General features: G+C 39.0%; 1 protein-coding gene across 1 annotated transcript; it reads left to right on the top strand.

Moving 5' to 3' along the window:
• Positions 1 to 1,688: 1,688 nt before the first annotated feature.
• LOC128208398 (G protein-regulated inducer of neurite outgrowth 1-like) lies at positions 1,689 to 13,990 on the top strand. Its single transcript, XM_052911957.1, has 3 exons — positions 1,689 to 2,447; positions 9,099 to 9,806; positions 13,538 to 13,990. The coding sequence occupies exons 1-3, from the start codon at positions 1,689 to 1,691 to the stop codon at positions 13,988 to 13,990; spliced, it is 1,920 nt and encodes a 639-aa protein (XP_052767917.1).
• The last annotated feature ends 1,163 nt before the right edge of the window (positions 13,991 to 15,153 follow it).

The following is a 15,153-nucleotide window of genomic DNA, read 5'->3' as shown; positions in this document are numbered from 1 at the left end:
CTGCATATGGCTTGTGACAAGTACATGTGAGCTGTATGTGAACCAAAGTCATGCTCATTCCGCATATGGCTTGTGACAAGTACATGTGAGCTCTATGTGAACCAAAGGCATGTCCATTCTGCATATGGCTTGTGACAAGTACATGTGCGCTGTATGTGAACCAAAGGCATGTCCATTCCGCATATGGCTTGTGACAAGTACATGTGAGCTGTATGTGAACCAAAGTCATGCCCATTCCGCATATGGCTTGTGACAAGTACATGTGCGCTGTATGTGAACAAAACCTGTTTGAAATTCCTTCAAATTTCAGTGCATTAAATAAGCAACACCCTAGTAGGTATAATAATTCTATAGACGTACTGTGTCAGCTTATGGGTGGTGAATCCGAATCATACGTTTAGGTTATTATTTCGTTTTTGTTAGATTTATATGAACACTCATCTTCCACATCTGGGGAAGACATCTGGGGAAGCCAGACGAACTTTTTTTTTTCATATAGATCTCCAAATAAATTATAACGCATATTATAAAGGTAGTGTATAAAATACTGACAAAGAACCGACTCATTGACTTCCAGTCGAATTTATCCTGACATCTTTCCATAAAAATGAGTATGAAACGGAAAATGAATCACATTACTGGTGTTTGTCTTAGAGCAAGCGTCTTGTGGTATGGTTCTCATTTTCCCATAAACTAATCAGACGAACTACAAAGCTACCATTTTAACACGAAGGACTAATATTTCGACGATTCGACCATTAAGTGTGGCTAGTAAAAAATGGATCAATATAAAAATAATTGAAAACATTTTTTATTCTTTTTTTGGTCGAAAAATTGTACAGAAGTGGTCTACACAATGACTTCACAATAATTCATTGTTTATTCGAGTGGTTTTTAGTTCTGAAAGTGCTTTAAAACGCACCAAAGTCCGAATAAAGAACATAATCCTGGAAAAAACCTCAATAAAGAACTAGATCCCTATTCCTTCTTCGAATTTTCTATTTGCGCGCATTGTTTCACCTCACAGTTGCTTTATGCGAATGAAAATATGAAACACATTACAAAGAAGTGATTTTATGACTTTTTGAAATAACTCATTTTAAATAATTCGACCTGATACCTGTGCACCATACATTAATCCTTTTCATGAGTTATTATCCGGACACTTATTTTTGGCAAAATTTAAAACGGGTTGAAAAGGAGGCATTAATCCGTCACGATTTCGTTGTTTGTAACCAAAATCAAATTATCATATGGTGTTTTTAAACATGTGTACCAAAGATTGCATAAACCCGTATCGTCGGACACCGTATTGCTGGCAAATTATACGTTGAAAATGAGTCAAAGCTCCATTTAATGAAAGCGCTTTTCTCAAATTTTATTTCATTTTACATATCTGTTCACAGGCAATAAAAATCGAATCCCAAAAATATTTAGAGTGGCATTAAACTGTAACCGATAAGTCTCTGACATTACATAGGTAATAGGTAATATAAATTGATGTAATTTTAATGCAATATAACTACTTTTTCATACTAGTATACCTATATGTATAAAATAATATATGAAATGGAAAGTATATACTAATTATAATGACACCCGACATTGGCTAAGGACGCTTTGATTATTTGTAGTAAAAAGTAAGTAAGACAGGGTTTTTCATCCAACACATTTCCATTTTCTGCGTAATGACCTATATTAATCTATTCCCCTCGGTTGCTCACCAAGATGTATTTAAGATTATTCTGCTTGCTTTCAAATTCACATCAACGTTGCAATCTAATGACCCAGTTAATCATGTAACGGATGGCCCAGTTAGTCATGTAAAGGATGACCCAGTTAGTCATGTAAAGGATGACTCAGTTAGTCATGTGAAGGGTGATCCAGTTAGTCATGTAAAGGATGACCCAGTTAGTCATGTTAAGGATGACCCAGTTAGTCAGGTAAAGGATGACCCAGTTAGTCATGTAAAGAATGACCCAGTTAGTCATGTAAAGGATGACCCAGTTAGTCAGGTAAAGGATGACCCAGTTAGTCATGTAAAGGATGACCCAGTTAGTCCGGTAATGGATGACCCAGTTAATCAAGTAAAGGATGACCCAGTTAGTCAGGTAAAGGATGACCCAGTTAGTCATGAAAAGGATGACCCAGTTAGTCAGGTAAAGTATGACCCAGTTAGTCATGAAAAGGATGACCCAGTTAGTCATGTAAAGTATGACCAAGTTAGTCAGGTAATGGATGACCCAGTTAATCAAGTAAAGGATGACCAAAGTAGTCAGGTAAAGTATGACCCAGTTAGTCAGGTAATGGATGACCCAGTTAATCAAGTAAAGGATGACCCAGTTAGTCAGGTAAAGTATGACCCAGTTAGTCAGGTAATGAATGACCCAGTTAGTCATGAAAAGGATGACCCGGTTAGTCAGGTAAAGTATGACCCAGTTAGTCAGGTAAAGTATGACCCAGTTAGTCATGAAAAGGATCACCAAGTGATCCATGTAATTGATGACCTAGTTAATCATGTAAATGATAACTCAGTTAATCAGGTAAACGATAACTTAGTTAATGATGCAAAGGATGACCTAGTTAATCATGTAACTGATAACTCAGTTAATCAGGTAAACGATAACTTAGTTAATGATGCAAATGATGACCCAGTTAATCATGTAAACGATTTTCTGGTCAATCATGTAAACGATCACCTAGTTAATGCTGTCAACGATGATTCAGTTAATCATGTAAAGGATTGCCAAATTAATCATGTAAAGGATGGACCGCTTAATCATGTGGAGGATAACTCAGCTAGTCATGTAATTGATGAAACTTGAAACTTGAAGTCATGTGAGGAAGACCCAGGTTAACCATGTGAGGATGGCCCAGGGTTATTATATGAGGATGGCCCAGTTAATCATGAAAATGATGGTAAAGTTAATCGTATGAGGATTGCCGAGTTAATCATGTGAGGATTGCCGAGTAAATCATGTCAGGATGGCCCAGTCAATCATGTGAGGCTGGCCCAGTTAATCATGTGAGGATGACCACGTTAATCATGTGAGGATGGCCCATTAATCATGTGAGGATAGCCCAGTTAATCATGTGAGGATGGCCCAGTCAATTATGTGAGGCTGGCCCAGTTTATCATGTGAGGATTTAGCTGCACTTGAAGTAGGAGGAAGGGACTGCACCAGAACAGCACTTTTCTTGGTTTGTACTTTATGAACAAACTTGCAATATCTCAAAAGATCTAATCCCTGACACTGTGTTCCTCCATACACACTTGTGATAACTGCAATACCAGCAAGTTCAATCTCGTCATGTAGCGAGTCTTTCAGAAAAATACTAGCATGGTTTCGGATTTTTTCATCAGACACAGTCTTTTTCAAAGTGGCGCCTTTACCAATACCATACAATCTAGAAGTCGTGTCACAGCCTGTAAATGCGTGGATAAATACGAGCAGTTTTCGCACTTCTTCCCCAAGCACATGAATGGTCTTTAAATGAAGCTTTAGAATCAGATGTGAAACAATGTTGTTTGCATCTGAATTTGCGTAAAAGCAAAGAAGGACAAGCAGATCGGTGTCTTCTCCAATGACAACTACTTGAGAGTGTTCTGCCGCACGGATGGCTGTTTTCACGATCAGTAGATCAGCATCAGCTTCGGCATGAGACGTATGGCATCCAGATTGTGAAAGGTGTGCTGACAACATGTTTATAAAGTTGCACAATATTGAAACGAAATAGTAACCAGCCTACAGTAGAAGTGTTCTTACACGGTACCACATTCTCCGATTTTCGAAATAAGTCTGTTAAATGAAATTATCAAATAAAATATAAATCATACTCACGTTTGTTCATGTAAACATAGGGCACAGCTCCATCACGGGAGTGTGGATAGCTCTTTTTCTTTGCACCACCGTAAAGTGGTGGAGCTGGCGTTTAGAGGCCATGTAGTACACATTCAAAGACCCAATCAGTTCGTAGTTTAGCAAAAGTGAAATTATATCCGGAATGTAGCCTGTCTGATGTTTAAATTCCTTTGTTACGTATAGGTTCAGTCTATAGTTGAATATCTGACGAGTTGGCAATGAGGTGGGCATAGTACAAAGTTTTTGCAAGAACATCTAAGTTTACGTTTATGAATGTCGTATTCCATTGTGTACCAGCCTAGCATGCTAAGGGCCATATCGACCGTGCGTGTCGATGTCGGTAAATGTTGAATTCGTTTAGCTGCTAGGCGTTTTAACCTATCTAATCGCAGCATTGTTGTAGCGGAAACGATGGACCATAATTCTGCGCCGTGCAGTGCTGTGGGTGTGCTTTTTTGTCACTAGAGAGGCCATGTTTCAAAGAGAGGCCATGTTTCAAAGGGTTAACATCGCCATCGGATTTTTCAATTGATAGTACACTGAAAAGGGAGGAGTATGCTTTTCGTAAATGATTGTTAATATTTTCACTGCAGCTTTGGTTATACCTCAAGTTCACACCGAGGTGTTGAGCAGAGTGTACTTTGACCAGTGTTTGATGCCCAAAAGGTACTGTTGTTTCACGAGGAATGTTTTTTTCTGGAATATAACGAGTTGGCATTTACTGAAAGTAAATTCATAGCCCAATTTGTTGGCGTATTCTAGGATAGCAGCGAGTTGATTTTAAGTGACACTTTGTTCGGGCAACGTCGTTAGATCATCGGCGAGAGTGGGGTTCCCACATGGGATATAGTGCAGTGTTAAACCATTTTCCATTATATTCAAGGATGTTCAGTATTTCATCAATGAAGAGGAGATAACTCCATGTTGATAATATTCCGCATTGACGTACACTTTGAAGAACAGGAAAGGTATTGCGAGAGAAAACAGACTGTGCAAATGATGTAACGCTAATGTTATTAAAAAAGAATTACCATTTTTTATTATGGTGAAGTAAATTTAGACACTTACGTTTAAAATACGTAGGTGAAATATCATGGCCAAATTTAGATATATTTAAACGACTAATGTTAAGCAAAAGAACAACTAAGATATCAATTTACATTTTTAAGAAGCCATTAATTTAAGAAATACTCACCTTGTACAATAGCAATGCTCATTGTGTCAAGCTTTGCTTATTTCTGTATTTTCCTTCTAAATGTTTAACAATATAACAATGTATTTTGATATTTAACTACATGATGTATATTTATTATTATTCCGTTATTCTCCATAGTTGTTTTATGCTTTTGCCATATTTTTGTTGTTACTGGCCAAAGGCTATTTTATGACGGTCTGCAAATAACCGTTGAAGTCATGTGAGGATGGCCCAGTCAATCATGTGAGGATGATCCATTTAATCATGTGAGATGACCCAGTTAATCATGTGAGGATGGCCCAGTTAAACATGTGAGGATGGCCCAGTTAATCGAGTGCGGCTGGCCTAGTAAGTCATGTGAGGATGGCCCAGTTATTCATGTGTGAATGGCCCAGTTAATCTTGTGAGGATGGCCCAGTTCATTATGTAAGGATGGCCCAGGGTAACCATGTAAGAATGGCCCAGTTAATCAGCCCAGTTAATCATGTAAGGATGGCCCAGGATAACCATGTAAGGATGACCCAGTTAATCATGTGAGGATGGCCCAGTTAATCATGTTGGTATGATGGCCCAGTTAATCATGCGAGGATGGCCCAGTTAATCAATTGAGGGTGGCCCAGTTAATCATGTGAAGATGGCCCAGGGTAACCATGTGAGGATGACCTAGTTAATCATTCGAGGATGGCCAAGTTAATCATGTGAAAATGACCCAGTAAATCATGAGAGGATGGCCCAATTAATCATGTGAGGATGGCTCAGTTAATCATGTGAGTATGGCTCAGTTATTCATGCGAGGATGGCCCTATAAATCATGTGAGGATGACCCAATTAATTATGTGAGGATGACCCAATTAATTATGTGAGGATGGCCAAATTAATCATGTGAGGATGGTCCAGTTAGTCATGTGCGGAAGACCCAGTTAATCGTGTGAGTATGACGCACTCAATCATATGAGGCTGACCCAGTTAGTCATGTGAGGATGGCCCTGTTTATAATGTGGGGATGGTCCAGTTAATATTGCCAGGATTACTCAGTTAATTATGTGAGGATAGCCCAGGGAAATCATGTGAGGATGGCCCAGAGAAATCATGTGAGGATGGCCCATGGTAATCATGTGAGGATGGCCCAGGGAAATCATGTGCGGATGGCTTGTGACAAGTACATTTGAGCTGTATGTGAACCAAAGGCATTTCCATTCCGTATATGGCTTGTGACAAGTACATTTGAGCTGTATGTGAACCAAAGGCATTCCCATTCCGCATATGGCTTGTCAGCTGTATGTGAACCAAAGGCATGCTCACTCGGCATATGGCTTGTGACAAGTACATGTGAGCTGTATGTAAACCAAAGGCATGCTCACTCCACATATGGCTTGTGACAAGTACATGTGAGCTGTATGTAAACCAAAGGCATGCTCATTCCGCATATGGCTTGTGACAAGTACATGTGAGCTGTATGTGAACCAAAGGCATGCTCACTCCACATATTGCTTGTGACAAGTACATGTGAGCTGTATGTAAACCAAAGGCATGCTCACTCCGCATATGGCTTGTGACAAGTACATGTGAGCTGTATGTGAACCAAAGGCATGCTCACTCCGCATATGGCTTGTGACAAGTACATGTGAGCTGTATGTGAACCAAAGGCATGCTCACTCCACATATGGCTTGTGACAAGTACATTTGAGCTGTATGTAAACCAAAGGCATGCTCATTCCGCATATGGCTTGCGACAAGTACATGTGAGCTGTATGTGAACCAAAGGCATGCCTATTCCGCATATGGCTTGCGACAAGTACATTTGAGCTGTATGTGAACCAAAGGCATGCCATTTTCGCACATGGCCTGTGACAAGTACATGTGAGCTGTATGTGAACCAAAGGCATGCTCACTCCACATATGGCTTGTGACAAGTACATTTGAGCTGTATGTGAACCAAAGGCATGTCCATTCCGCATATGGCTTGTGACAATTACATATAAGCTGTATGTGAACCAAAAGCATTCTCATTCTGCATTTGGCTTGTGACAAGTACATGTGAGCTGTATGTGAACCAAACGCATGTCCATTCCGCATATGGCTTGTGACAATTACAGATAAGCTTTATGGGAACCAAAAGCATTCTCATTCTGCATATGGCTTGTGACAAGTACATGTGAGCTGTATGTGAATCAAAGGCATGCTCATTCCGCATATGGCTTGTGACAAGTACATGTGCGCTGTATGTGAACAAAAGACATGTCCATTCCGCATATGGCTTGTGACAAGTACATTTGAGCTGTATGTGAACTAAAGGCATGTCCATTCTGCATATGGCTTGTGACAAGTACATGTGAGCTGTATGTGAACCAAAGTCATGCTCATTCCGCATATGGCTTGTGACAAGTACATGTGAGCTCTATGTGAACCAAAGGCATGTCCATTCTGCATATGGCTTGTGACAAGTACATGTGCGCTGTATGTGAACCAAAGGCATGTCCATTCCGCATATGGCTTGTGACAAGTACATGTGAGCTGTATGTGAACCAAAGTCATGCCCATTCCGCATATGGCTTGTGACAAGTACATGTGCGCTGTATGTGAACAAAACCTGTTTGAAATTCCTTCAAATTTCAGTGCATTAAATAAGCAACACCCTAGTAGGTATAATAATTCTATAGACGTACTGTGTCAGCTTATGGGTGGTGAATCCGAATCATACGTTTAGGTTATTATTTCGTTTTTGTTAGATTTATATGAACACTCATCTTCCACATCTGGGGAAGACATCTGGGGAAGCCAGACGAACGTTTTTTTTTTTCATATAGATCTCCAAATAAATTATAACGCATATTATAAAGGTAGTGTATAAAATACTGACAAAGAACCGACTCATTGACTTCCAGTCGAATTTATCCTGACATCTTTCCATAAAAATGAGTATGAAACGGAAAATGAATCACATTACTGGTGTTTGTCTTAGAGCAAGCGTCTTGTGGTATGGTTCTCATTTTCCCATAAACTAATCAGACGAACTACAAAGCTACCATTTTAACACGAAGGACTAATATTTCGACGATTCGACCATTAAGTGTGGCTAGTAAAAAATGGATCAATATAAAAATAATTGAAAACATTTTTTATTCTTTTTTTGGTCGAAAAATTATTCAGAAGTGGTCTACACAATGACTTCACAATAATTCATTGTTTATTCGAGTGGTTTTTAGTTCTGAAAGTGCTTTAAAACGCACCAAAGTCCGAATAAAGAACATAATCCTGGAAAAAACCTCAATAAAGAACTAGATCCCTATTCCTTCTTCGAATTTTCTATTTGCGCGCATTGTTTCACCTCACAGTTGCTTTATGCGAATGAAAATATGAAACACATTACAAAGAAGTGATTTTATGACTTTTTGAAATAACTCATTTTAAATAATTCGACCTGATACCTGTGCACCATACATTAATCCTTTTCATGAGTTATTATCCGGACACTTATTTTTGGCAAAATTTAAAACGGGTTGAAAAGGAGGCATTAATCCGTCACGATTTCGTTGTTTGTAACCAAAATCAAATTATCATATGGTGTTTTTAAACATGTGTACCAAAGATTGCATAAACCCGTATCGTCGGACACCGTATTGCTGGCAAATTCTACGTTGAAAATGAGTCAAAGCTCCATTTAATGAAAGCGCTTTTCTCAAATTTTATTTCATTTTACATATCTGTTCACAGGCAATAAAAATCAAATCCCAAAAATATTTAGAGTGGCATTAAACTGTAACCGATAAGTCTCTGACATTACATAGGTAATATAAATTGATGTAATTTTAATGCAATATAACTACTTTTTCATACTAGTATACCTATATGTATAAAATAATATATGAAATGGAAAGTATATACTAATTATAATGACACCCGACATTGGCTAAGGACGCTTTGATTATTTGTAGTAGAAAGTAAGTAAGACAGGGTTTTTCATCCAACACATTTCCATTTTCTGCGTAATGACCTATATTAATCTATTCCCCTCGGTTGCTCACCAAGATGTATTTAAGATTATTCTGCTTGCTTTCAAATTCACATCAACGTTGCAATCTAATGACCCAGTTAATCATGTAACGGATGGCCCAGTTAGTCATGTAAAGGATGACCCAGTTAGTCATGTAAAGGATGACTCAGTTAGTCATGTGAAGGGTGATCCAGTTAGTCATGTAAAGGATGACCCAGTTAGTCATGTTAAGGATGACCCAGTTAGTCAGGTAAAGGATGACCAAGTTAGTCATGTAAAGAATGACCCAGTTAGTCATGTAAAGGATGACCCAGTTAGTCAGGTAAAGGATGACCCAGTTAGTCATGTAAAGGATGACCAAGTTAGTCCGGTAATGGATGACCCAGTTAATCAAGTAAAGGATGACCCAGTTAGTCAGGTAAAGGATGACCCAGTTAGTCATGAAAAGGATGACCCAGTTAGTCAGGTAAAGTATGACCCAGTTAGTCATGAAAAGGATGACCCAGTTAGTCATGTAAAGTATGACCAAGTTAGTCAGGTAATGGATGACCCAGTTAATCAAGTAAAGGATGACCAAAGTAGTCAGGTAAAGTATGACCCAGTTAGTCAGGTAATGGATGACCCAGTTAATCAAGTAAAGGATGACCCAGTTAGTCAGGTAAAGTATGACCCAGTTAGTCAGGTAATGAATGACCCAGTTAGTCATGAAAAGGATGACCCGGTTAGTCAGGTAAAGTATGACCCAGTTAGTCAGGTAAAGTATGACCCAGTTAGTCATGAAAAGGATCACCAAGTGATCCATGTAATTGATGACCTAGTTAATCATGTAAATGATAACTCAGTTAATCAGGTAAACGATAACTTAGTTAATGATGCAAAGGATGACCTAGTTAATCATGTAACTGATAACTCAGTTAATCAGGTAAACGATAACTTAGTTAATGATGCAAATGATGACCCAGTTAATCATGTAAACGATTTTCTGGTCAATCATGTAAACGATCACCTAGTTAATGCTGTCAACGATGATTCAGTTAATCATGTAAAGGATTGCCAAATTAATCATGTAAAGGATGGACCGCTTAATCATGTGGAGGATAACTCAGCTAGTCATGTAATTGATGAAACTTGAAACTTGAAGTCATGTGAGGAAGACCCAGGTTAACCATGTGAGGATGGCCCAGGGTTATTATATGAGGATGGCCCAGTTAATCATGAAAATGATGGTAAAGTTAATCGTATGAGGATTGCCGAGTTAATCATGTGAGGATTGCCGAGTAAATCATGTCAGGATGGCCCAGTCAATCATGTGAGGCTGGCCCAGTTAATCATGTGAGGATGACCACGTTAATCATGTGAGGATGGCCCATTAATCATGTGAGGATAGCCCAGTTAATCATGTGAGGATGGCCCAGTCAATTATGTGAGGCTGGCCCAGTTTATCATGTGAGGATTTAGCTGCACTTGAAGTAGGAGGAAGGGACTGCACCAGAACAGCACTTTTCTTGGTTTGTACTTTATGAACAAACTTGCAATATCTCAAAAGATCTAATCCCTGACACTGTGTTCCTCCATACACACTTGTGATAACTGCAATACCAGCAAGTTCAATCTCGTCATGTAGCGAGTCTTTCAGAAAAATACTAGCATGGTTTCGGATTTTTTCATCAGACACAGTCTTTTTCAAAGTGGCGCCTTTACCAATACCATACAATCTAGAAGTCGTGTCACAGCCTGTAAATGCGTGGATAAATACGAGCAGTTTTCGCACTTCTTCCCCAAGCACATGAATGGTCTTTAAATGAAGCTTTAGAATCAGATGTGAAACAATGTTGTTTGCATCTGAATTTGCGTAAAAGCAAAGAAGGACAAGCAGATCGGTGTCTTCTCCAATGACAACTACTTGAGAGTGTTCTGCCGCACGGATGGCTGTTTTCACGATCAGTAGATCAGCATCAGCTTCGGCATGAGACGTATGGCATCCAGATTGTGAAAGGTGTGCTGACAACATGTTTATAAAGTTGCACAATATTGAAACGAAATAGTAACCAGCCTACAGTAGAAGTGTTCTTACACGGTACCACATTCTCCGATTTTCGAAATAAGTCTGTTAAATGAAATTATCAAATAAAATATAAATCATACTCACGTTTGTTCATGTAAACATAGGGCACAGCTCCATCACGGGAGTGTGGATAGCTCTTTTTCTTTGCACCACCGTAAAGTGGTGGAGCTGGCGTTTAGAGGCCATGTAGTACACATTCAAAGACCCAATCAGTTCGTAGTTTAGCAAAAGTGAAATTATATCCGGAATGTAGCCTGTCTGATGTTTAAATTCCTTTGTTACGTATAGGTTCAGTCTATAGTTGAATATCTGACGAGTTGGCAATGAGGTGGACATAGTACAAAGTTTTTGCAAGAACATCTAAGTTTACGTTTATGAATGTCGTATTCCATTGTGTACCAGCCTAGCATGCTAAGGGCCATATCGACCGTGCGTGTCGATGTCGGTAAATGTTAAATTCGTTTAGCTGCTAGGCGTTTTAACCTATCTAATCGCAGCATTGTTGTAGCGGAAACGATGGACCATAATTCTGCGCCGTACAGTGCTGTGGGTGTGCTTTTTTGTCACGAGAGAGGCCATGTTTCAAAGAGAGGCCATGTTTCAAAGGGTTAACATCGCCATCGGATTTTTCAATTGATAGTACACTGAAAAGGGAGGAGTATGCTTTTCGTAAATGATTGTTAATATTTTCACTGCAGCTTTGGTTATACCTCAAGTTCACACCGAGGTGTTGAGCAGAGTGTACTTTGACCAGTGTTTGCTGCCCAAAAGGTACTGTTGTTTCACGAGGAATGTTTTTTTCTGGAATATAACGAGTTGGCATTTACTGAAAGTAAATTCATAGCCCAATTTGTTGGCGTATTCTAGGACAGCAGCGAGTTGATTTTAAGTGACACTTTGTTCGGGCAACGTCGTTAGATCATCGGCGAGAGTGGGGTTCCCACATGGGATATAGTGCAGTGTTAAACCATTTTCCATTATATTCAAGGATGTTCAGTATTTCATCAATGAAGAGGAGATAACTCCATGTTGATAATATTCCGCATTGACGTACACTTTGAAGAACAGGAAAGGTATTGCGAGAGAAAACAGACTGTGCAAATGATGTAACGCTAATGTTATTAAAAAAGAATTACCATTTTTTATTATGGTGAAGTAAATTTAGACACTTACGTTTAAAATACGTAGGTGAAATATCATGGCCAAATTTAGATATATTTAAACGACTAATGTTAAGCAAAAGAACAACTAAGATATCAATTTACATTTTTAAGAAGCCATTAATTTAAGAAATACTCACCTTGTACAATAGCAATGCTCATTGTGTCAAGCTTTGCTTATTTCTGTATTTTCCTTCTAAATGTTTAACAATATAACAATGTATTTTGATATTTAACTACATGATGTATATTTATTATTATTCCGTTATTCTCCATAGTTGTTTTATGCTTTTGCCATATTTTTGTTGTTACTGGCCAAAGGCTATTTTATGACGGTCTGCAAATAACCTTTGAAGTCATGTGAGGATGGCCCAGTCAATCATGTGAGGATGATCCATTTAATCATGTGAGATGACCCAGTTAATCATGTGAGGATGGCCCAGTTAATCATGTGAGGATGGCCCAGTTAATCGAGTGCGGCTGGCCTAGTAAGTCATGTGAGGATGGCCCAGTTATTCATGTGTGAATGGCCCAGTTAATCTTGTGAGGATGGCCCAGTTCATCATGTAAGGATGGCCCAGGGTAACCATGTAAGAATGGCCCAGTTAATCAGCCCAGTTAATCATGTAAGGATGGCCCAGGATAACCATGTAAGGATGACCCAGTTAATCATGTGAGGATGGCCCAGTTAATCATGTTGGTATGATGGCCCAGTTAATCATGCGAGGATGGCCCAGTTAATCAATTGAGGGTGGCCCAGTTAATCATGTGAAGATGGCCCAGGGTAACCATGTGAGGATGACCTAGTTAATCATTCGAGGATGGCCAAGTTAATCATGTGAAAATGACCCAGTAAATCATGAGAGGATGGCCCAATTAATCATGTGAGGATGGCTCAGTTAATCATGTGAGTATGGCCCAGTTATTCATGCGAGGATGGCCCTATAAATCATGTGAGGATGACCCAATTAATTATGTGAGGATGACCCAATTAATTATGTGAGGATGGCCAAATTAATCATGTGAGGATGGTCCAGTTAGTCATGTGTGGAAGACCCAGTTAATCGTGTGAGTATGACGCACTCAATCATATGAGGCTGACCCAGTTAGTCATGTGAGGATGGCCCTGTTTATAATGTGGGGATGGTCCAGTTAATATTGCCAGGATTACTCAGTTAATTATGTGAGGATAGCCCAGGGAAATCATGTGAGGATGGCCCAGAGAAATCATGTGAGGATGGCCCATGGTAATCATGTGAGGATGGCCCAGGGAAATCATGTGCGGATGGCCCAGTGAAATCATGTGAGGATGGCCCAGGGAAATCATGTGAGGATAGCCCAGGGAAATCATGTGAGGATGGCCCAGGGAAATCATGTGAGGATAGCCCAGGGAAATCATGTGAGGATGGACCAGGGAAATCATGTGAGGATGGACCAGGGAAATCATGTGAGGATAGCCCAGGGAAATCATGTGAGGATGGCCCAGGGAAATCATGTGAGGATGGCCCAGGGAAATCATGTGAGGATGGCCCAGGGAAATCATGTGAGGATGGCCCAGCGAATCAAGTGAGGATGGCCCAGGGTAATCATGTGAGGATAGCCCAGGGATATCATGTGAGGATAGCCCAGGGAAATCATGCGAGGATGGCCCAGGGAAATCATGTGAGGATGGCCCAGGGTAATCATGTGAGGATGGCCCAGTTAATCAGGTGAGGATGGCTCAGTTAATCATGTGAGGATAGCCCAGTTAATTATGTTAAGAATGATCAAATTAGTCGTGCAGAGAAGTGTTTGTAGTAAACATGATTGCAACATATTTTTTACATGTCATCACACTTGCTCCAAGTACGATGAGCATTCGAAGACCGTCGTTGTCAATTTAAATTGATGTCATGTTCACCAATTTCAAGTAAACTTACAATTCATGAATAGGCTGTTGTATCACTGTATCATGTACACACTACAAAAAGGTATTCAATCAATTGTGTCCTTCATAAGTATTCAGATTGTTCTAGGTAAATTCAATTCAATAGTTTTTAGCACAAACATTCAAGTTCATCGCCTTTACTTCTGGCGGTAACATTTCATTTACATACATGAGAAGAGCATGATAATATGATATCACAGATTATTAACTATTAGGATATTGATAATTCACGTATAAAAAGTAATTATTAACGTGAAACAGCTTGTACAGTGGCGTACCTTAATCCTTTACTGAACAATAACTATAGATTGACCACCCTCGCTAATAAGGTTTGCGGTCAGGCATGTTTTGACAACAGCGGGTATGTTAGTGATGAAAAGTGATCGTTGTAAGGCCTCTGTTCATAGCATAATTATTATTTGGTTTAGTTCACTGGTCAGGCTTAAGAAAAAAAAGAAAAAAGAATAAAAACAGCAACAACAAAAACACAGTTGTTTCTAACGCAAGCAATAATAGCAATACAAGAAAAAAAGAAATGAAATAAAATAAACATTTATTGGTTAATGATACTTTCTCGTCTTAAAGTTGAAAGATATACATATTTAGCAAGTTTAATTTGTGTACTATTCTGCTCAGCTGACATGAACAATTTAAACTTTTGCTTTGTGGGCCAATGACAAAAAGATCTAGGCAAGCATTCAATCCGTATGTCTCTGTAAAAAGGACATACAAGCACAAAGTGAAACTCATGGTTAGCGAAATACGATGCTTGTCGTTTTAAATACAATTTAGATAATTCTCGTAACTAAACCTACGCTTTATACTACAATAAGTTTTTTATTTGGATGACGTGTCTAATAGAGAAAACCAGTGTTGGCAATACTGATCATGTAATCTTTGTACGACACTGTTTAATTGAAGAACGGAAATGTCAGTATTGTTCCATAAA

This window comes from Mya arenaria, chromosome 11 (genome assembly GCF_026914265.1).
Source record: "Mya arenaria isolate MELC-2E11 chromosome 11, ASM2691426v1".
Lineage (NCBI taxonomy): Eukaryota > Metazoa > Mollusca > Bivalvia > Myida > Myidae > Mya > Mya arenaria.
Note: the sequence above shows the minus strand (reverse complement) of the source record. Positions and strands in the feature narration are given on the sequence as shown.